Here is a 23963-nt window from a genome sequence, read left to right as displayed (position 1 = left end):
ACTCGGCTACTTTAAAAAGAGGGTGTGGTGTCTGTCAGGAGGCCCTCAGTAGCTGTTTGTCTCTGGGGTTATTAGACACAGACGATTACCCTGGTCTCATTATTTCATTATAGGTTTTAAAATGCTGGTATATGGGTAACTTTTATTATTCCTCCTTTATTTCCTCAGTTAAAATATTTGTCTGAAGGAAAAACGTGCCTGGGCCAACTGTTTGGTTATCGTGGGATACAGTCTGTAAAGAGGAGCCAGCAGTGGCACCACTCGGTTCACTGTTGGGTTTGTTTTGCTGTAGCCTTGTTTTACGTTTGCTTCGAACTTTCCTACAATTAATTGCCATTTCTTGTGGAATGTGGTATGAGGGCAGCAGTCCTGTGTTGGCTGAATTCCAAGGCTTAGACACTGCCAACCATCACCATTTCCTGGTGACCAAGGTAAAGACAGAAAACCCCCTGATTTCCCTTTCAGGAGCCAGAATGAGCTCAGCTCACGCACACAGTGTTGAGTTCCCAGCTCACATCTGTAAAGCAAAGATTGCTAAAGGCACTGGAAACCCAGTGGCCCAACTAACCGCCTGCTGTCTCTCATCACCCAGGCGCGCAGGCAGAGGCCAGCGTGCACACCCGGTGTCCTCTGCTGCTACTCCATCTTGCGTTTTGAGCAAAGGGTCTTTCACTGAGCCTGCAGCTCCCTGGTGATCAAGCCTCAGTTACCTGCCTGTCTCTGCCCAACCTTTCGCCTCACCACTCACACACAGACGCTGTAATTAGACATGTGTCTCCCACTTGGATTTTTATAAGGGTGTGGGGAAATCCAAATTCAGGTCCTCATACTCGAGAGGCAGAAACTTTATCCCCGTCTCTCTAGGCCCTTTTAAAAACTAACTTATCCTCTTGTAAACAATTCATTCCTTTATCTTCTCTTTCTTGTATTTTATCTGTTTTTTATGTAATTGTTTATCATGAAACCCATATGCACACAGTGATGATCTTGACTCTTTTTTACAGCTTCATAGTACTCCACTGTGTGGATGTACCAACGTGTTTTCTGCCATTGTCTAGCTTATTATCTCTTGTCATCTATATTTTTCTTGTTAAACAAATACTTCTACAGTGATCAATTTTGTGTATATACAAATTTTCTTGTCTGGGTAGCTTTGGAAAAGACTCTTAAAATTTGGATTCATGGCTCAGTATGTAAACACAGGTACACAATCTTCTCAGACAGCATCAAATTCCCCTCCATGGACACTGGACCATTCTACATATTCCCTTAAGTGCTTTTTCTGCTTACTTACAGCCTTACAAACACAACGTACTATTTGTTATTGACTGTTTGGGTCTTGACCCACCTTAGAGCTAAAAACGACAGTTTGATGTAGTTGTAGTTTTTCGCATTTTACAGGTAGAGTACATGGTTTAGGCCATGTCTCTGGGTCCTTTTCCCTGTGCTTAGGAATGGGAACTGCTCTTCAGTGATGAGAGCTTACATGGTTTTTGCCCCTCAGTGATGCTTCTTTAGGTCATTCTCTTGATGTTCAGAGCTTTCTTTTAAGGTCTATAGCACTTTGATTCCAAACATTATGATTCTCTATAGACTGTAAGCTGTGGAGGAAATGGAGAGGTCAAGTGGAGTGGGTATTTTCGTTCACTAGGTGGAGAGACTAGCTTGCCTGTCTTGTATGGGTTTAGTGTCTGAAGGGAACAGTGCTGGTGACAGAACCCGATGAAGGGAAGGGCCAGTGACTCAGCCTGTGCTTCAGTCCCTCTCTCAACAGGATGCTGGTGTTCCACTCCTCTCTTTCGTCATCTTTTCCCCAGTGGAAATGGTAAATGCACTCAGAAGTTCAGTTAGGGCCCTCGAGGATCCACAGTTTTCACTGCCACTGGGCCATGCCACATTCCTCTTTTTTAAAAAAATGTGAAGGGACATTTGTTGGTGCTGTGACAGAGTCAACACTGGGAATGATCTGTTTGTGTAAACAGTCTAATATGGTTTTGTGGTTAGATAGCTGCTGAGGGCTTGGAAAGAGACGCTCATGTATAAAAACAGGTGTTTACGAAAACCTCCCGGAACTTCAGGTCAGGTCAAAAGACACTGAGCAAGCCTCATTTTAGAACTTTGAACAAAGACTTTATGTTTTATTTTATTTTCTGTTACACTTAAATCACCGCATTATTTGTGGTAAGCCCCTCATGGTTTTGTACCTGCCACTAAGTGACATCAGTTTCTTTCCATGGTGGCTTGATTGAGTTAAAAATACAGAGCTTCCTGGCCCTTCACCTCAAGTCCTCAGGCTGCCCCCTGGCTTCACAGCCACCCAGACTCTCCTCACACAATGTCTGTCATACAGCGGCACCATTTGTCTCTCTGCGTCCTGTGTTTGTTATGCTTCAGAACAATTCTTTAGTCATGGACTACAGGGAACAAAATGCAGGACTGCCCATAGGTCACAACACATCTGTTGGTCCCTGAGACCTATAGGCGTTGCATGGCAACACAACCACCAAGAAATCCTGCCTGGACACTCTCCCCATTGCAAAGTAATCTCAGAGACTTCCTTAATGCTGAGGCCAAGAGACAAACAACTTTGTTGCCTGGTAACGCACCTCGGCTCCTGAAGGTCAGACGTTCTCAACCTGTGAGTCTCAACCCACTTCTGCACATCAGATATTTACATTGCAATTCCTAACAGTAACAAAATTGCACTTATGAACGGTACTAGCAATGAAAATAATGTTATGGTTGGGGGTCACCACAACTTGAGGAACTGTACTAAAGGATCACAGCATCAGGGAGGGTTGAGAACCACTGCTTCAGCTGAAAACCTTTCCTGCAGCCTCTGGTCCGTTAATTCACTCAGAGTTACCTGGTCTTCTTGCTTCTGATTTCCTCACTGGTAAATCCATAAACACCTGCTTGCTGTAGTTCACATTTGAAAGGTAATCCCTACTTAGATAAAAGAGCTAAGAAAATAAAAATCTGCCACAGAGACAATAGTGACTTTACCCTAATGAACCTTCTAGAAATCCTATCAATTATCTCTAGTCCCTTGAAAGTCGAAATAACACAGCACTTTTGATACCAAGAAAACAGAGATATAGTGAACAGGGTATAGCCTAATCATGTCTTCCCTAAATTTTACTGATAAGATACTTTGAGATGTGAAATATGAATAAATGGTAGGATCAGTTTTCTCGAATGTTTGCCAGTTGTTCGTTCTTTGCCTTTCTGCTGCGTTCCACTCCTGAGACAGCTCCAGGGTACCTCCAGCTATAGGCAGTAATCTCCCAGAGGTCACACCCAACACAACCTCTTTGGGCACTGCACAGACATTGCCTGTGTGACCCCACCTTCCAGATCATGATATGGTGTTTCGTCATCACACATACACTCTGCTGAGTGTGACTCAAGGAAGATTGGCCATTATTGGAGCACTCTTCTCCACAAAGTCCCAGCTCAGGAGTGATGCTGGCACAGTGTTCCCAGAGAAGAACTAAGAGCTTTAACCAGATTTCAGTATTTACTGGGTGTAGGCAGTTTCTCTCACAGTTGTGGGCATTCAAAGGTGGCGTCTTTTGCACAGTGCTATTTTGTATTAGAGTCTGTTCAACGATGTCAGACCTTAAAATAGTGGGATTATAAGTGGCAACAGCTGCTTGGAGAGCTGTTTTCACAAATAAGTAATAAGACTGCCCCTCAGATTCCTGTTAGGTGGCAGTTCATGATCAGCTAATAATGATGGGGACTTAGATGTAAGAGGGTTGGTGGAAGTTGGGAGCTAAAACAGAGTCCAGAAAAGAAATAAAGACAAGGAAAGGAAGGAACTCAGTGGCCAGAGAGATAGCTCAGACAAGGCCTGAGGAAGTCTAACTTCCAGCACTCACTTAAAAAGCCTGAAGTGGTCTGTTTTCCTGGTGCTCAGGAGGAATGAGGATCCCTGGGGCTTGCTGGCCAGCCAGATTAGCCAGCATAGCAAAGGCTAGCAAAATGGCTGCAGGTTCAGTGAGAGGTGCTATCTCAGAGAACTAAGGTGGAAGGTGATTGAGGAAAACAGCCAACATGGACCTCTGGCTTCCATATGCACATGTACACACACACACACATGTCCACACAAAGCATGAAGCTCAAGTCTTTGATAGGAATGGGATTTCTGTAAATGTCTCAGAAACCTCACTACCAATAAAGATTAACAAATAACCTTTTAGTCGTGGCTGTACTTCATCCCCCCCCCTTTTTTCCATCCATCCTTAATCTCATTTGCTTGGGGCATTGAGGCGTTCCGTGTCCTGGTGCAGTTAAGGTACGATTCCCAAGATTCCCAGCAGCATTTGATCCTTCTGGGCTCACAGCTCCTTGTCTGTGGGGAGTGCATGACGTTCAAAGGCAGGAGATATTATTAGTTGTGAAGTGAGTCTATAGTGGATGGTTTAGAATATTAGTCTTTTAACTAAGATGAATGACATTCAGAGTCATTTTTAATGAAAGATAGACATTAAAATGCAAATCTGGAGAAGCAAGGACGAGCAGTTAGTGCTGTTTGTGTACCAGCCAGGGAAGCTGTGGCTTTGAGTGCTTCTCCCCTTAAAATCTTAGGTAACGGGCCATCCCATCTGTTAGTGGATAATGTAACTTCTCTTTCCGAGGGACTGTTTACAAGCTATACTCAGATAGGATTTTGCCTCTTTTGGGGGATAGGTTGATTGTTTTAGTTTGGTTTTTGAGACGGGATTTCTCTAGGTAGCCTCAGCAGTCCTGGAACTCACTCTGTAGACTAGTCTCAAACTCAGAGATTCACTGGACTCTGCCTACCAAGTGCTGGATTTAACAGCATATGCCACCATGCCTGACAGATTCTTGACTTTCTTATACTTTACTTCAAATGAACAAAACTACTATTGAAATGCATTAGGGCATTTAACCAGTAGATCAGTATACCTATACCTGGTCATACTTTCACTAATAACTCTCTTTTAAAAAATTCCAGCACTATTGAGATGTAAAACATGTATATATCATATAGTTAATGTTATCTGTGAATGTGGTGAGAACACTTCAAGTCGACTTTGTTAGTATAGCTTAGAATCTCAGTATATTTTGAAATATCTACTTAGTAGCCACTTCCCCCACACAAGAATCTACAGATGCTCAGATCTCTTTCATAAGATTTGTATATGATGTGTGAGTGCCCTTCTAGGGTATATATATATATATATATATATCCATGCATAGGGGTGGAGGCTGTTTCTAGATTTCAAAGCCAGGGTCTCATGTATACCAAACACACATTCTACCACGGAGCCAGATCTCTTTCTCATATATGTTGTTTAGTCATCTCTATACTTCTTAAAATGCCTACTATGTAAATGTTATGTGATAATTGCTATAAATCTCATTTAAAGAATAACGAGACAGAAAAACACAGTTTATAGTATCTACTGCAGACACAGTTTCCTGAAATGTTTTGACTCACAGCTGAATCTACAGATGTCATGGGCCAAACATATAAAGTGCTGATAGCCATGGTCATTAAATCTCTGGAACCTTCTTATCCTGCATATTTACAGCTCTGTTCCCTTTGGTCTACACTCTCTCCATTCCCTGCCTCCCAGGCACTACGAGCTTCCATTGTGCTCTGTTTCTGAATCCTTAAGTTCCATCCCTAAATGACATTATGCAATCTCTGTCTTTGTGTGGTTTATGTTATTCAACATGGTGTCCTCCAGGTTTGACCATGTTAACAAAGATGATAGACTTTTCTTCCTTTTTAAGAAAGTCGAAAATAATCTATTGAATACATAGATTCTTTTCAACTTACCAAAGGACTACAACTCAACCAATAAACTTAGCATAAGTTGAAAATATCATAAACCTCAAGTATATTCTACAATAGTATTGTTGTTGTGATGATGATGGTCATGATCATGATCATGATGATCATGGATGACGATGATGTGTGTACATGCATACATGTGGCATGCCTCATGGGTGGAAGTAAGAAGACTACCTTCCTAAGTTGGTTCCTTCCACCTTGTTTTTAGGTAGATTCTAGCTGGTCTGCAAGCTTTCTGAGCGGCAGTCCTGGGGTACCTGGATAACCAACGTGCACCAGTGTATTCTGCATTTTTATGTGGATTTGGAGCATTACATCCAGACTATCAGGCTTTCCTGGGAAATCTTTTACCCACTGAGCCATCTTTCAGCGCCCAAATATATTTAGTATTCTTAGCCTCCCAAAGAGCATAGCATCACCTTGTAATACATAGTAGTTTCTCCTTTTGATATTCTGACTGTACACTGACAGTCCCATCTCATATGTCCCAAGCCTAGGTAAAGAGAAGAATTCAAGTTGCGTTTTGTACTCGATGCCTTTGCCTTCACACCATCATGGACTTGAAAGAACTTGAGTTGAGCATCATCAGTTTTTCTTTCTGGTAATTCAGCATCTGGATGTGCTGCATATTTTGGTGTTTGGTATATAATATTAAGACAACTGATCACTTAATGGATAAGCTTAAGAGATCAGTTATTCAATAAAGTCCACTATAGAAATGTGTTTTATTACAATCATATAAAAAGATGAATCCTAAATGTTATTAATTGCAGCAGCTCCAGTAGTGCCAGTTGACATTTTTTCTCTAACAGCTTATAACCTATCATTATTAGGTGACCTCTTGTAAAAGGGGAAGTCTGCATGGAATGTCTCAAGGCTTTTGACAATTTGATCAAAATTTGTAAGCAGAGATTAGAACCTTTTTATCATCATCATCAAGAGATGGTTTTTATCATGACTTTTTACACTCATTGCCAGGTGCATATGGCCGTTTGTGTTATGTCAGTAATACGTAATGCTTGTGTATTAGTTCAGTCAGCCATTTTCCTTTAAATACTTGGCCTTATGTAACAGCAATTCTTGTCATGATAGAAAACGCATAAACAAGTATATTCTTGTACTATTAGCATGTGAACTTTAAGGAGGACATCAGTTTTCTTCATATATACCAAGCTGCTAAATATATTTATTTGTTTATTAAGCTTGTTTGTTCTGGTTTTCTGTATTGCCTAAATAAGACTCCAAGTTTAGAACTCAAATATTTGTATGTATTTATATTAACTTTGGCTTCCAATAAAGTCGTAACTAGGTTATTGGTAGTAACTAGGTTGTTTGTTAGTAGTAACTAGGTTGTTAGTAGTAACTAGGTTGTTAGTAGTAACTAGGTTGTTAGTAGTAACTAGGTTATAGTCTACAGCCAGACCTTGGAGCAACTATGTTTAAGACTGCATTACCAGGAATGGTGATCCAGTGTCATTGTCTTTTGATGACTTACATACAGCTCTTTCTCCTTGCCTCAGTCAAAGATATGTATGATAGGGGCCTGAATCCTCACAGTGGTGTGGACTGTACGGTGTGCCACTTTTTTGTTACCATTACTGCATTTGTTTTTAAGTATGTTCATTGTCAGTAGAGAGATGCAGAAGAGAAGAACTCACCCAGGATGTGCTGCTGAGATATTTGTGGGGTCAGTAAATATGCTGAGATTTGATTGACAAGGAAGCCATACAGTGCCTTTTAAGTTTAATACAATAGGGAAATTATATAGTATATAAGCTTTAAACATTTTGCTAGATTATAAATACTATAATATATAAAAAATGATCCCTCTTACTATGTGAAATTTCACCCTCTGCAAAATGTTATATTATAGAGGACAAATAACTGGTGACTACTAATGCTGCCGAATGCATTTGCTTGGAAAGGTGAATTATGATAGTATGGTTGGCTTTTCAGCATCACTGTGAAATCCTAGAAATAAAATTACTAACATTAAATTGTTGGTGAAAAAGAAATGACGACTTTCAAAATGCAGAACTTTCTCCATTCCTACTTATCTCTTAAGGAAGAGATTGTCACGTTACCATTTCCGGACAGTCACAAGCTATCATACTAAACTTTAAGGAATATGTTAAGTCATAGCAGGAAACTATAAGATACAAGGGAACATTTCTTCTATTAACTCTTCCTTTCAAGAGGGCATGTGGGTGAGCTGAGACGGGACCGGGAGGAGTTCTTATTCTTTGTCATATACCAGTCTTTATCATGTAAGGATTGTATCAAGTGCAGTATGGTCTATGCCCACAGCCATTTGTGTTGAGGTTACAGCTTCCACTTAGGTGGCCAGTCCACAGTCTCTGCTGCTGAAGACACTGAACTCAGGGCTGGGCAGCGACCACACTTCCCGGACTTGACTTGACCTTTGGGTTCTTAACTCACTTTCCACGTTTCTCAGATTTTTTTCTGGCTTTAGGGCAGGTGTGTAACCCATAGACAAACACTGTGGACAGTAAGTAAAGAAGGCTCTCAGAAGTGTGTTTTACCTGGCAGGATATTTAGGTTAATTATACATTTGGTTCACAATTTGAAGGTAGAGATGATATTATTAGCAAACTCAACAGAATTTTAAATTTAAATGAAGAGCTTTTCTATAATTAATAGCATAAGAATGTTTTCATCACTGCAGTTTTCCAGCTATGTTAATGCACTAACCTTGTGCCTCTTCCCACTGTGTGCGACAGGAAGTTCGAATAGACATTGGGTTGACCCTGCCTTTTTAGGATTAGAGTCTTCTAAATTATTTCCATGCCAGTGCTAACCTAACTTGAACTAGTCCAGGCTGCTTTAATAGGGTAAATAAGTGGAGTCCGGGATGGAGCTTTCCAAAACAGAGAGGCGAGCGTATCACTGCTGGTTTTAACGAAGGTGAACCAAAGGACAGCTGTCATGGGACTCTAGGCTTTGGAGAATGGGTTATTTTCCACAAGAGTCTAAATGCCTGGTGCGGAAACAGAGTCGAAAAGGAACAAGTTGAAACTCTTGATTTGCCAAATCAGAGTGGAGACTGAGGAAATGCTGTGGGTGTGACGTCTACAAGTAAAGTTATCCGTGAAAGAGCCTCGCGAAGGGTCAAACAGAGGCCTTTTTTTATAAAGAAGAAAAACTTAGATGGTGTTTGACTTGCACAGAGACTCAGAATTTATTTAAACTCCTGGCTTTTACGTTGTGTTCAGTGTCCCTTCCTGTTCTACTCCCAGCTACAGCCGAAGGAATTATAATATTATTCCTTTATTCCCTCTGATGGCTCTCCTCAGTGATTGTCTAAGCTGTTTTGAAGGACTTGAAAAAAGGCTTGTGGGCCTTGTGCATTTAAGCCCAGACAGTACAAGCTACAAGGGACAGTTTTGTTAGGCCTGGTAGAGAGACTACTCTTTTTAAAAATACTATCTGGCTGAATGTAAGTGAGTTTTTCACAAGAGTGACCTGATTAGAAGAGTTTTGGTTGTTTGGGGGGGTTTGTTTGTTTGTTGTTTTTTTGTTTTTAAATCTTCTGGCTACAATATGGAGAACGTACAGAGGGAATCCCTGAGTTAAGAGGATGGTATCTTAGAAGAGACATGCACTGGAAAAGGCTGGAAGATGAGGCTAAAAGGAAAGGAGTTGCTCTTAGGTCCTTACCTTGTCTTCACAGACTGAAGCATTAGTAGAACAGTATCGGGTAAGGGTGTTCTGATTTTACATTGTTTGCTCTTGTTACTGTCTGACATTGTATCTTTTTTTTTTTTTTTTTTTTGGTTCTTTTTTTCGGAGCTGGGGACCGAACCCAGGGCCTTGTGCTTCCTAGGCAAGCGCTCTACCACTGAGCTAAATCCCCAACCCCCTGACATTGTATCTTTAACATGGTATCTGTTGTAAATCTGGAGAGACTCGGTGTATTGTATACCTAGTGATTGTCAAGTGTTTGCTTGGGAATAATACTTGAATTTCTGTGTAATATTTACAATATTCATTTTGAACATTACCTAACTTGATTTAGGTGTGTCTTTAGATTTATAATCAGAACTATGTCATGCTATGTAGTTTTATGGCTTAATGAATAAGAGAATAATATGATGGCATTTGAAGACATTATAGTGTTTGAAAGTGTTACTTTGTAGGTTGAAATCTTAATATCTCCATGTTCATATAAGTTTCTGAATTCACTCAGGGATTAAAATTTACAGTTCCTAATTACAGTATTTTCAACCTGATCAGCCTCCTTTTGCCTCAGGCAAAGATGGGCATCCCAGCTTCGGTTTCCGCAACATTGCCTGTATGGCCCATTTCTTGACTTGTGCCTCATCTTCAAAGGCTCTGACTTTCTCATGAGCATGACATTCTTCACGAATCACATAGGGATGTGAATACAATCTATGTTTTTCTTAGATACTTTCTTTTCAAAATAAATTACAAAGGAAGTAAATCTTTTTTTTTTTTACACTGGTTTTGACATCCTAAGTCGAAGTTCTTAACTTTGTACGTCATGACCCATTTGGGGGTCAAGTGACCTTTTCATATAGGTTGGCTAAGATTATCAGAAAACACAGATATTCACATTATTATTCAAAACAATATCAAAATTGCAGTTATAAAGTAGCAAGGAGAATTTTATGGGTGGGGTCACTATGACATGAGGAACTATATTAAAGGGTCACAGCATTAAGAAGGTTGAAAAACACTGCATTAGGTGATCATTTGGCTAAAAATACTCGTAGACAAAAATTTTATTCCATTTATTTCATTATTTATTCAGATGTTTTGAGCACTTACATACCATTCCTTGTTTAAGTTCATTAGCATAAGGTTACTCAGTATAGTAATCTATCTGCTATCTGTTGTACACTTTTAGAATTCTGTTGAGAAAAGTAAGATCATGTAATGTGTAAAAATGCAATTATGTGCCACTGACTTTAGAGTTAGGTCTACAGACGTATGATTGAAAATGTACTTTATGTTCTTACTTTCCAGTTATAGGTAAGACATCGATTTTAACTCATCCATATCAAATACCGACTTGCATTCCCACAACAAATATACTTTAAGTATAAAATCAAGCAGCGACTAAAGAGTTCTCCCCAGTGAGTGAAGAGCTGCGACTCTTTTCTCAATCGTTAGGAGGTTTCTGAACTAACAGCTTTGTATCATCAAAAATTCTTTTGTTTCTGGAACACCACAGTGCTTATTTTGGCTTGTAACCCTTTATGAAGACGTGTTATTAGGAGAGTAGTTGGTGCCAACTTTATTAAAAACAGCAATTTTATTTTGCTAAGGCACTTCCCTTGACTAAGGTGCAGGATTACAGTGACCTGCTTGAGTCTGGTACACTTCTCCTTCCAAAGGAGAGACATGGAAATTTTTGAGATGAGGACAGACTGTCTTCCTTTTTATTTTACTTTGCCACTGACAACAGAAATGCATGTAAGCTAATGGAAGCTTCAGAATTGGCGGTGAATGTAGAGAGTTGAGAGTTATAGGAGCTGCTTGTGTTTTCTCTATCTAATAACAATTAAGATCTTTGTGTAAATGGGGAGGTGTGTGCACATGAAGACCTGTGTGTATGCATGTTGGATTGGAGACCACAACAAGCTGCTAGAGATCTTCCTCTGCCTTAATGCCCTGAGAAAGGGTCTCTCGCTGAGCTGGAAGCTTGCCATTTCTGCTAGGCTGGCTGACCAGCTGATCCACCCTTTTCCACTCCCTGTGTTGGAGTTAGCTTCATGTGCAGCAACATCATCGTTGGTATTTTTATGTGGATGCTGGGGTTTGGAACTTGGGTACCCAGGCCTGCAGAGGAAACAGTCTATCCACTGAGCCATCTCCTCAGCACCCTTGACAAGTATTTTAATTAATATTTTGAAGATGGACATAGTAATATATTAGTTTGGGTGTTTCCGTGGTGGTGGTGGTTGGTTGGTTGGTTTAGTGGGGTGTGTGTGTGTGTGTGTGTGTGTGTGTGTGTGTGTGTGTGTGTGATGCATGTTCGTGTGTGTACAGGTTTGGAGGCTAGAGGTCAATCAATGGCAGGCCTCATTACTCAAGAGTCATTCGCCTTGATTTTCGAGACAAGCAACTCCAAGCATCTACTTGTCTCTGTTTCCCGGCACTGGGATTGTTGGTGTGCACCCGCATGCTTGGCTTATTCTCTCTAGGTTCAAACTCTGGTCCTCATGCTTTCCTGGCAACCCTCTGCCAGCTGAGCTCTCTCCCCAGATCCCAAGTGTTCTGTTTCCTTCACCATTTAACCTCCAGCACTTGTACACTGTCCTCTTAACTTCCTGACATGCATCTCTTTGCCTTTTGTTTCAGAATTCAAAGAAACATCAGCTAGTCTGGTGCCTGTGTACTAGGTTCATCCCCGTGAAGCCCTCCCAAGACTCAGGCGCCATCTGTTCTTTACCAGATCTTTATTTGACCTTTGAATGCCTACAGTCCCAAGATTCCCTCTCTTCCCCTGGCCTCCCGCCCTTCACAGCCATTCTGCACAGATTGCCCCGAGCTTCTCCATTTCCTTTGGTCATGCTGTCATTTTTGTAAACACCTAACTTCATGAATCTTGTCGCCTATCCCTCTCTTCTCTGCTCACTGCTAGCCTTGAGCTTCCTCTTGCTCTGGTATCCCTGAACGTCATACATCTGCAGTTCTCCTTCCCATCTTGGCTTAACTTCTTTAACAACGTCTTTCCTTGCTTTCTTCTCATGTAGCCTCTTCCTAGAATCGCTCACCTCTGTTCCCGAGCCTTTTTTCCAAATTTACTGTTTGAAACTCAGTAGATGCAGAGAGCTGGCAGTCAGAACACTATTGCAGTTAACCCGATGAAAGATACTCCATAGCTACACTCAGGAGTCATGGAGAGTCAAAAGAAGTTAGTTAGGCCTTTCCAGAATAGAATCAGGAAGGTAGACGATACCGTGTCGAGTGTTCTGATTGGAGTGGGAGACTGAGGGAGTGGCATTGAGATTCGCAGTTGGATCATTTGAAGATTGCTAATGTAGAGAATGAGAAAAGTGAGTAGAACTTTCAGAGATGACAGTTATATGTTTGAATGTGTGCAGAGTTGGAAATGTCCATTGGTCTTTAGGTGCTCATTTGTATGTGCGAAGTCCAGAGAGGGCTCATGTGGACCTAATGAACTTGAAAATAACACCATAGCGATAGGCATGAGAGTTCTTAGCCTGACAGGCAAGAAGGGCTAAGATTGCTACTCTTGATAGTTACTGGTGTGTTTCCCAGCCTCTCTGGGTTTCCCAGCTCTCCATGGCACCTTTCCGTTCCCTGGCTTTTGTACGTCTAGTCCCATGCCCTGTAGGCAGTATTCCTTGTAACTTAGAGCTTGTTGTGGCAAGTTTGGTGCCAAATCTATCTAGTTCCTTGTCAAGGAATTGGAATTTTGGTGAGTTGCTTTATAAACACACAGCTCACTAAAGTATAATGGAAAATTAGTCTGAACTGAATGCTTGGCTACGTTCGTATTTAAACATGATTTTTTTTTAAAGAAAATCCATCAGGATTTTCGTTGCTGCTGTTGTGTTCTGTGAGTTCACCATAGGAAAGAAATAGCAGATTTAAACCAGCTGGACCACCACACAGTAAAAAAGAAAAATGTTGCTTTGTGCTTTACCACTAGGTGGCTGAACTGCATTGCTTTGGAAAAGGAAGGTTGCCCAAAGTAATTCTGTGCATGGCATCAAGCAATATATTTTTACACTTGCAAACAATGAATGTATCTTTGTATATACATAAACATACATGGTTATGCACGTATAGCTCCATAAAAACGTAGATGTATAAATAGTATTGAGTAGCAGTTATTTAAAATTAAGAATTGTTTCTTAAAAATTCATCCAAACCCAAATTATGACCTTGCATGCTTTCAGCTCCATTTATGAGATTTATTATACGTGAAGGTTAGTACATTTAAAACATGTCCTTGCAGGGTATCCGTAACCATAAGCGCTAAAATTTTCACCAACAGCTTGAGTGAATATAGGCCTATTGAGGCTCTGACCTTAGTTGTCAGGTGAGAAGATTCACTTATTTTAATCATCTTTTCAGTCTTCCTTCAGGCAGATCATCAGTTATATTTGATGATATATGCCTCCATTTTTGTTCAGTTTTTTGTTGGGTTTCCCCCTGTAGAATCACCATTTATCTCCAGGTGTCAGAAACACCCAAGAGCAGTTTTGTGTGACTCAGTGTCAAGACTTCCATATTAGTAGTGATTTTCCTTTCTGTGTTCTCTGCAGAGAACCTGGGGAACGCCATGGAGAAGCGTTGTGACTTGACAGTGAGACTTGTTCCTCTGTCTTCTCTGTGGAATTTGGTGGGTGGTATGAATACAGAAATGTAATTTAGGAAAACCAGTTTGGCTACGTGGGTAGACCATATGACATACCACCAAATGTTTTTCAGCGACCTTTTTATGTAAAGTGAAATGCAGTATGCATCATTGGATGTAATATGTCTGTATCTAAAGTGGTTATTTCTAGACTTACTTTGACAATGTGCTCATTGAAATAATAGAGCAAGGCGGTGTTAAAGCATAGCTTCCCATTCAGCACAGATTTATGGTATGTCTTGTCTTTTCCCAGGCCAGCAGTTTTGTTTAATATCTTTCTTGTGCTTATGTGCATGTGATGTGTATATAAATATGTGTGTGTCTACATTCACATACACATTAGGTTTGCATAGCTATGTGTGTGTATGTGTACAGGTACCCATCTACATGTGTGCATAAGGGTCAGGGGTCAGCTTCAGGTACGTTCCTTAATGATTCTCTCCCACGTGTTTTGAGGTAGGATCTCTGTATTGGAGCTCACTGGCTCAGCGAGGCCATTCACAGGGATGCAGCCCTGCACTGGGACCTTCTGCAGGTGTGAGAGATCCAGATTCAGGTCCTCCCGCTTGTGTGATCAGCGCTTTACTGCCTGTTTCATCTCCTAAGCTCAGCAGTTATGTTTGACTGGTTGTGCTGGGGCCTTTCGTGTATGTTAGGGATCCAAAGTCAGGTCCCCCACTTTACTGTCTAAGTCATGTCCTAAGCTCAGCAGTTATATTTGACTATGTATTGATAGTGTTGATATTTAATTAAAATATGTGAAGTTTTGAAATTACATTGTGGTAAGCGTGTAATATTGAAAAAAAAAGTAAAAACAGAAGTGCTATTTTAGCTAAACTAAAGTGTTGTCATTGAGCCTTGATCTCCTTCCTTCTGTCCCTAGCACTGCCCACATGACCCACCTTCTTCTCCAGAGCAGACATGGCCTTGGCTTGGTTTTGTTTTGTTTTGTTTTCTTCTTGAACTCTAAGAGCAGATCACCTAACACCTAGTCTCTTTGCTACAGGTGATCCTGTTCATACTTTGGAACGCTCGTTCATGTAACCTTAAGTCTCCTACAAAATGCTAATTAGAAAAATACACAGAACTTTGTATTTTCTTAAAAGATGCTAACACAGTGAGGCAGTGTTAACCGGTTTGAAAGTTGACCATTCATGTGTTTGTTTGGTAAATTTACAGGTTGATTTAATTATGGAAGGGAGAGGTTCTCCCTGAGAAATCCATGGTGTTTCTGATTGTGAATTAAATAATTCCTTATTGGCTCTGTTTTGTTTTATCTGTAAGTCTAAAAATAAAGCCACATTTGACTTGTTTATGCCTCAGGATTATTTCTTAAAACATTCTTTTCTTACCAGAGATACCGTATTGTGTTCCTTAGCTTAGTGGTAATCCATTGGAGATGAGGAAAAGTAATGAATTAGAAAATAAAATAACAATTTTTCTTGAGTAAGCAATATAAACATAAAACAACAGTCAGGATTTTTCAAGCCTGAAAGCAATCTTTAGCAACTACATTGTTCATGGGGCTTACAGAATATATCTTAGTTTTGTCCTTGGCCAGGTATGTATGAATTTCCTGTGTTGGCAGCTATCTATGATGTGGCGTTGGGGAGTTTTTCAGGGTTATACAGTTTTCTTATCTTTAGAACAGTGGTTCTCTACCTTCCTAATGTTGTGAGTTTTTAATATTTGGTTCCTCGTGTTATGGTGACCTCCCCCAAGCATAAAATTATTTTTGTTGCTACTTTATAACTGTAATTCTGCTACTGTTATGAATTATAATATAAATATTTTGAGAGATAGAGGTTTGCCAAAAGTGTCTTGACCCCCAAGTTGAGAATCACTGCTTTAGAGGTTAAAGGATAAACATATATTGCATAATTTCCTTAATTCTTTGAACTGCTCTAAACATGGGATAATATGAAAGACAGAATCTCTCTTACTATATATGATAAACTCCTTTAGCACTTCCCATGGGTAGTTCTCCTCTCTCACTAGCAACAGCCACTTTTAGAAGACCCTCTGGATGACCAAAATGAATGATCATCTGTTCAAAAATATCTCTTAAGAATAAACACTATTCTAAAGCCAATTTTAGAAGCTTGAAGTGTCCTTTAAAAAGATGAAGTTGCATTAGAAACCATTTAAAGTTTTGAATCAATTAAAAAAATCCCAAATGCATTTGCCCATCAATTATCAAATTCAACAATGAAATAACACATAATTGTTATTCACTACTACATGGGGCACTGCATTAAAGCAAGGTTCATACTCTTCTAGGAAGTGCTATGTAAATAAACCACCTTGTGCCTATGCAGAGGGAATCTATGGTTATCAAATGCAGAAAAAAAAGTAGTTTTTTGTAGGTACTAGAATGTAAGGATTCCCCGGATATATGTTTTAAAGCTTTAGGATTCACAAATGTATGCACTGATGCTCTTTTATAAAAATAGAATGAGGATGGGTAAATATACCAAGAAATGCTGGGAGCACATAGAAGAAATTGAAAGGTCTCAGGAATGAGAATGTGCTAGAAAGAAATTGTATTCATTCCAATGAAGTTCAAGAGTAGCTTTTACCTCCTGTAATGAAACATACATACATACATACATACATATATATATATACATATATATATATATATATATATATATATATATATATATATATATATATACACACCAATCTCTTACTACATAGTTGCTTACAGTTCTTGAACTGGTTTGAGGATCAGTTTTTGTATAGTCGGAAAAGTATAATATCATTGATATCCTGTTTGTTGTCGTTTCTTGTTCAGAAAAATAGTAAAGTATTTTCCTCTTTCACTCCTTGTTTAGCTCTCCAATTTATGTATTTTTTTTTTTTTGGTTTGTTTGTTTTTTTCTTCTTGCTCTATCTGATGTTCTGTCAAAACTTTCTCATTTAACCGGCTGTTTGTTTCATTGATTTTTATTTGCTTGTTTTAAAAATGCTACATTGATTTTTTTAAGATTTGGTGCTATATTATGATTTCCTACTTTGTAGTATAATTATTAAAGAATTGTAGGGTGCGTAGAGTACAAAGTAGAAAGGGATGTGCTTTAAAAGAAGCATGAGTACTGTGTGTGTGTGGGGGGGGGGGGGTTAAGTGTTAACTGATCATGGATGGCGGAAGTCTCCATGAAGATAATTGGAATTTAGTGTTGCCCAGAAAGATGAGTATGATCATGAAAGAGACAGGAGATAAATCAGATGGGATAACACTAAAGATCAGTGTCTGCTTCCACGGTTTGCCTTTAAAGGCCATTGTTTCTTAAGTGTCTTAGTTAGGGTTTTACTGCTGTGAACAGACACCATGACCAAGGCAAGTCTTATAAAGGACAACCTTTAACTGGGGCTGGCTTACAGGGTCAGAGGTTCAGAGGTTCAGTCCATTATCATCAAGGAGGGAACATGGCACATCTAGGCAGGCCTGGTATAGGAGAAGCTGAGTGTTCTACATCTTCATCTGAAAGCTGCTAGGAGACTACTGGTTCCCAGGCAGCTAGGATGAGGGTCTCAAAGCCCATGTACACAGTGACACACATATTCCAATTGGGTCACAATTCCAAATAGTGCCACTCCCTGGCCAAGCATATACCAACCATGACAATAATAATTTCATTTCAGAGTGATGTCAGATGTATCTATAAATAGAAGAAAGTATATCAGATGCAGTAAAACTAGGCTTTTCGTCTTCCCTCTAACCTGCAGCCCCTCCCAGCACACCTCTTCACGGTTCTTAGTACCTTCTTAGACTACGGCGTGTGCGTAACCACAAGAGCAGGGCTGAGCCACTGTCTCTGCAGCAAGAGAGCCTGCCCTGTCTTCCTTGTCACAAACCTCATTCTGGGGTTTGCTTTGTTTTGTTTCTTTTTGCCTCTGGTACACTCATGGTACAGCATCACCTCCCTTCCACTGAACAGGGAAATTGTGGTGTTTTAGCAGGGGTGGGGGGTGGAGTGTACAGTCTTGGACTCAGTGATCTAGATTGTTTGGGCGAGTGTAGAAGACAAGAAAAAAGCTAACTAACTTTTGGCTAATCTATAGGCACCATAGATTTTTGCCCTGCGCCTACCCCCAGCTCCCACTCTCAGCTACCAACCCCACCCCATTCTCTTCATCTACTCTCTTGAACAATTTGGTTTAGGAACAAGTTCAAGTTAGTTCTTTTGAATGAACTGTTGCCCAACAACCAGGTTTTAAATGTCCAGCTATTCGAGAACAATCTTTATGAAATGAATGTGTGTAATGGAGCCATAGACAGAGAGTCTTGTGGGCCTCCACCTGGTTTTCATTGTTCAGCTGCCGTTGGCTTGGAAACTCAGGCAGTAGATAGAGTGTGGCGACAGGCTCAAAGAGCTGAGACTGTGGAAAGGGATGTCTGCCAAGATTTAATATTGAAGTATTAAAACCAAATAGCTTTTAAATTCAAAAGATATTAGTATGCATTGTTGAAAGGATTGGAGTCCAGTGGGGGATCAAGTGTGTGTGAACTTGCGTTTTCTTCTAGTTATCCGTCTTTTGGAGACTAAGAAGAAAGTGCACTAAGGGAGACCAACTCCTGCCCTCCCAGAATTTGGAATTCTTTCTTTTAACCAAATAAACAAGGGAATAAAGAAGACAGAAAGAATTGCTGTTGTAAGAAGAGTGTTGAAGTTGTGGAGATGGAGAGGGAGGCAGGCGTCATATCAGTCTCAGGAGCTAAATCACGGGACTAGGAGGGGCTTGCTGTCCTGATGCAGGTACTGAGGCTCATCTGAAAGGCGGGCATCCTCGTCTCTCATATCTTTTAGATTACTAAGAGCATTAAGGTGCAAAACCTAAATGCATCATCAGTTACAAGAAGGTTCAGAAAAATGTAAGGCATCTATTTCTATAGGTAGTTTTAAATTTTTCATCTACACTTTTTTTTGACGTGTCTCCCCCTTTTTTTTCTTTAAGAAAAACACATCTTGACAACTTCATACTCAGAAGAAAGCAATTCTGAAAATGTAAGAATTCTTCTTAGCCTCAGTAGTTACATTCAGATTACTCTGCTGAATTACTCTGTGGTCTGGAACTCATGGTACAGGCAGTGATGCCAGAAGTAGCTGTACCAATGCCTTCTCTCTCCCATTCCAATCACCTACACCAACTTCTCTTCCAGTCCAGAAGAAACATGTCTCTAGTAAATGATTTAACCATTGATAAGGACAAACTGGCCCAACGATAATAGTCTTACAAGACACAGACAAAAGTATTCCACTTAAAAAAACAATGTATCCTGTTTCTTCTCTGAAATTGTTTAAATACTCATAGCTAATATTTATGCTTCGTTTTGTATCTGGTCACATTGTGGTCTGTGTACCAGTTGTCACATATGAATCTCTCCTACCTGTATCCACTGAGAGTCCCTGCGCGCTTGTCCGCTGCTCTTTTAGCAAGTGACAATTTCGCCCCTGGTGTTGCCCTGTGCCTCTGTTCTCCAATCAGAAGGATGTTAACAGCAGCAATCCCAGAGAGGGTCCAAGCCATCTACCACTGCAGAACCCACAGTGATTTCTGATCCTTGTGCTTTTTATACAAAGCCCTACTAAATCACATTCCGGCTACTGATTCACTTCCAGGAGAGAATCAGTTTTCCAGTGGCCAATGACTTGGAGACGTGGCTGGGGATGGGGAACTCTCACGTTTGGTCCCATGCGTTACTATAAGGATGGAATGATTGACCCCTTGGCACAGTTAGTAGGGATGGTTGAAAACAAGTCTTGAGTGCTTTTAATTATTAGGTCCAAAGGATGTTTCTGTTTTAAAAGGGGAAATTGCATTATATATCTGCCGACTAGCCAGCTATGCCTGCCAGTTTCCTCAGACGGATGGCTCCTTATGCTGCACTGTCTCCTGGCGTCAATGCCACTTTTAAGTGGATGACTGACGTGTGACTGTTTTGTAGTTTTATTGGTTTCATTCTACATTATTGTCTTTAAAAACTAACCCAGCTGTGTATGTACTCATAGCAAAGAATCAGAAAAACCCGATTTCATTGTATACAGAGAAAAAAGGCATATATGAAATCTTCAGTCCTATTGACTTCTTACATGCTTCCTCCTGTTTACTTGACAGTTCATCTGTGTGTGATTACTGTCACACACTGATCACTGTCCTGGACTTTCCTTTGTCCCATGTTATACACTGGTTAGAATGTACCAAGCACCCCAAATGCCAGGATACCAGTGATGACTTTTTGAGTTATTACTTCATCATAGCCTTTTTTAACATCATGAAGAGTTAATTTACCAACTTACTTAATCCTTGTCTACAGTTTCAGCCTATGTATTTTCTATGCTCCCTGGAGAATACCAATCACTAATATCCTTACCTCCCTGAATAAATACAGAACATTCATTTGGAAAATAGTTCAGTTATAGTCCAAATCCATGCCAGATTCTAATTTTTGCTGATGTCTTTTGAAACAATCTCAGGATGGCCTGGAACTGACAGAATGTTCCTAGCCCAGCCTCCCAGGTGGTGGGACTACAGATATGAGCTAACCTTCCAGCTTCCTACTGAGTCCACAGTATCTTCATTTGTATCCAGTAGTTAGAGTGTGTGACAGATAAGTAACTCCCTGCAGCCAGCTTCCTTGGGTGCTTCCTGTAGAAGACAAAAGCACTTGGGCTCTGTGGGTAAAGACCCTTGCCCTGTAGAGCTCTTGTGAAGGAAGAAGGTACCACCACACATGAAACGTGCGCGCGCGCGCACACACACACACACACACACACACACACACACACACAGACACACAGTCATGGGCTCACACACATACATGATAAGAATAGCATCTTTTAAAGATGAAATGAAATGCATTTGTGGTTCCAATCTTGAACTGAGATTTTTTTCTTTTATTGGTTGAGCCTTTCTTTCCTATCTGAATGTTATTCATTAAATGTGCTTTGGAGTCTGAATGTGCTAGGATCGTTATGTACTAGGCTTGCTGTAGAACTACAAAGATGAATGAGAAAATGGTTGCATTCAAGAATATTAAATCACAGTTGCGCCAGCCAGAGAATGTAGTTCCCTTTGACTAAGCATTTATCACCTTGTACCGTGACCCATGACTTTCATGCATCAGAAGTGAGAGACTTGGTATCCAAAGCATTTGTAAAATTAGCTCGAATATTTCTGTCCTTCAAAGGCAATAAGCAGAACATAATTGTGTTTTTAATTGACTCTTAGAATTGTACATATTTATGCTGCATACACAGCTCTTTTCGACACATATACTGTGCAAAGATCAAAGGAAATTCTTCACTGTGTCTATCATGGCAGACATTTACCATCTTATGGTACAAGTTGTTGCTTCCGTCCCACTACACCGTGATTTACCTGTTTTTTTGGGGTTTTTTTGTTTATGTTTTTTTTTTCTTTTTTCTTTTTTTTCGGAGCTGGGGACTGAACCCAGGGCCTTGCGCTTGCTAGGCAAGCGCTCTACCACTGAACTAAATCCCCAACCTGCCGCCCCCCCCACCTTTTACCTGTTAAAGCATTCTCTGCCCATCTCTTTTAATCCTCTTCCTATTGCTCCCTTTGAGAGCAGCTTTTGCTAACATTAACTTATGTGTGAGACTATGTAGTATGTATCTTTCTGTGTGCTTATTCACCAAAGATGGCAACCGAGGAATAATAAGAAAATCAAAACACATATGCAATGGATTTTTTTTTCAGCCAGAAAGAAGAAAGAAGCTACATTCTCAGCAAAAGGATGGATACAACTGGAAAGAACCGTAATGAGGGAGTCTGTGCCTCCCAGCTTTATATAAAAGACACATAACTCATGCTTGCCCCGCATCCGCATGGCCATGTGGAAGGGACAGTGTGACATGGTTTCCTGACCTGGAACAGAGCCAGCAGGGCATAGACCTCCACACGTGCTGATGGCTGCTGGGGAAACGCTTGTTTGTATAGTTTGCTTTATGTTCCTCCTTCCGGGGAATGTCCTCTCTGCCAAACTTAATGACTCCATGATAACCAGGCAGCAGTTTGGAAGGCGAGGGTGTGTCTAATGTCTCAGCAAAATGCTGAGACCTTCAGGACAGCCCTTAAAGCTGTGGGAAAGAACTCTGAAAACATGAGTTCAGGAATATATAATTTCTCAACTATGCAAAATATAAGGATGTAATATGAGATATATGAGAGGCTTCACAGACCTAAAAGAACAAAGGCAACTGCACTAAGAGCCAGCTTGAGTGGTGATCACAGGGCAAGTTCATGCCCAGCTAAGTTTATTGTTTGTGCTTACAAAGACAGGCGTATTCCTCAGTTCAAGGTCAGCTTGGGACCCAGGTGACTATAGGCCTAGGCCCAAGCATGATAGGAATCGTAATTTCAGGACAGCATGTCACTCAACTAAACTTAATATCTGTGCTTACAAAGGCAGGCAAGTCTCTGAATTCATTTGCAATGTTAAAAAAATATGTTTGCTGTTTTTCTAAGAATCAGGTGACTGGGATCATGGAATGCTGGTTCATGGGATAAAGTTGAGGCTAGTCCTTGGCATGCATGAATGTATGATGTGAAGGTAGAAGTAAAAATGTCTAGAATAGCAAAAGCAATAATAGAAGAGGAACAGAGAGAAAGGAGTGTCCGGCGTATATGGGAAATTAGCTTAATTTGTATTATATACTAGTATAAAAATGCACATATGTAACAGCATCATGAAGCACATGGTGAAAACGTTTTAAAATTAAAAAATACATCAAGTCAGCTTCACTTAACTGTAGAATTTCATGTGATGAAATTAAAGTATTTTAGAATAATCTCTCCTTTTTTCTTAGCCCTGACTTTTCACCATTGTTTTAATTCATTTGAATGTAGACCATACTTACATTCAGGGCCTGACAATGATTTATTATGTTGCTCTGGCTGTGCTAGAAATGACTGTGTAAACCATGCTGCCTCAAACTCCAGAGATCCACTTACTTCTGCCACCCAAGTGCTAGGATTAGAGGAAGATGCCACTACACCTGATAGCCCATTAATTACCTCACAGAACTGTGAAGCTGTGTTAAATGGAGATGATATTTAACTCAACTGAAATGTGAAAAATTGCAATATGAATTATTTAACTTTTTTTATATTTTGTAATTATAAAATAATGATTTCCTTCTTTTCTTTCCTCCCTTCTACCTTCCCATGCACCACCTTAGCCCTCTTTCAAATTCATGGCCTCTTTTTCTTGTTATTTTACACACACACACACACACACACACTGATAAATGTTTGTTTTAAAAAATTATATTTCTGTTTTTACACTCTCTTCTAGTTCTGTGTGCTTATTGACAAAGCCCACACATGGCTTGTCTAGTTGTTTTAAAACCGTAATCTGTTTTTCCCAGACTACTAATTTATGTAGTCTGTTTCTACTATGCTGCACATTAATATCATTGATTATCTTTGTCTTCCTTGGTCTTCTCAGGACTTCGCAAATGTGTATGTAGCACATATGTAGTTTGGGAACTTTCCAAGCCATGTCTCTAAGGACACTGCATCAGTCTCCTTTCCTTAAGCTGAAATAGCTGTAGCTTGGGGGATTCCTTTTATCCTCCAGCACAGCCCTAGACCTGCAGTAGGAATTTAAGAGATTATTGAATGAAAGTTAATTTAAATGCAAATAAACTGTTATATAATTGTAACAACTGTTTCAGCTTTGCATATTTTAAAGTTGTAATCACGAGGCTTATTTGGCAATTACTTACCAAG

At 40.0% G+C, this 23963-nt stretch overlaps 1 protein-coding gene and 1 long non-coding RNA gene across 10 annotated transcripts in view; both read left to right on the top strand.

Annotated features, from left to right (window-relative positions):
* The window catches only part of Nt5dc1 (5'-nucleotidase domain containing 1), a 102885-nt gene that overhangs the window by 29987 nt on the left and 48935 nt on the right, over nucleotides 1–23963 (top strand). For 2 of the 9 annotated variants that reach the window (XM_087597208.1, XM_087597207.1), the window contains exons 7-8: nucleotides 14113–14153; nucleotides 14665–15516. In XM_087597208.1, coding sequence (XP_087453334.1) covers nucleotides 14113–14153; nucleotides 14665–14745 — 122 coding nt within the window. In that variant the 3' untranslated portion in view covers nucleotides 14746–15516. 9 annotated transcript variants of the gene reach the window in all.
* LOC147998703 (uncharacterized) lies at nucleotides 19167–23517 on the top strand. Its single transcript, XR_015645238.1, has 2 exons — nucleotides 19167–19216; nucleotides 21930–23517. It is a non-coding gene; the product is annotated as an uncharacterized LOC147998703 (long non-coding RNA).

The sequence above is a fragment of the Rattus norvegicus genome, chromosome 20 (assembly GCF_021556685.1).
Source record: "Rattus norvegicus strain SHRSP/BbbUtx chromosome 20, alternate assembly SHRSP_T2T, whole genome shotgun sequence".
NCBI classification, from domain to species: domain Eukaryota; kingdom Metazoa; phylum Chordata; class Mammalia; order Rodentia; family Muridae; genus Rattus; species Rattus norvegicus.
This window is presented reverse-complemented; position numbering and strand designations above follow the sequence as displayed.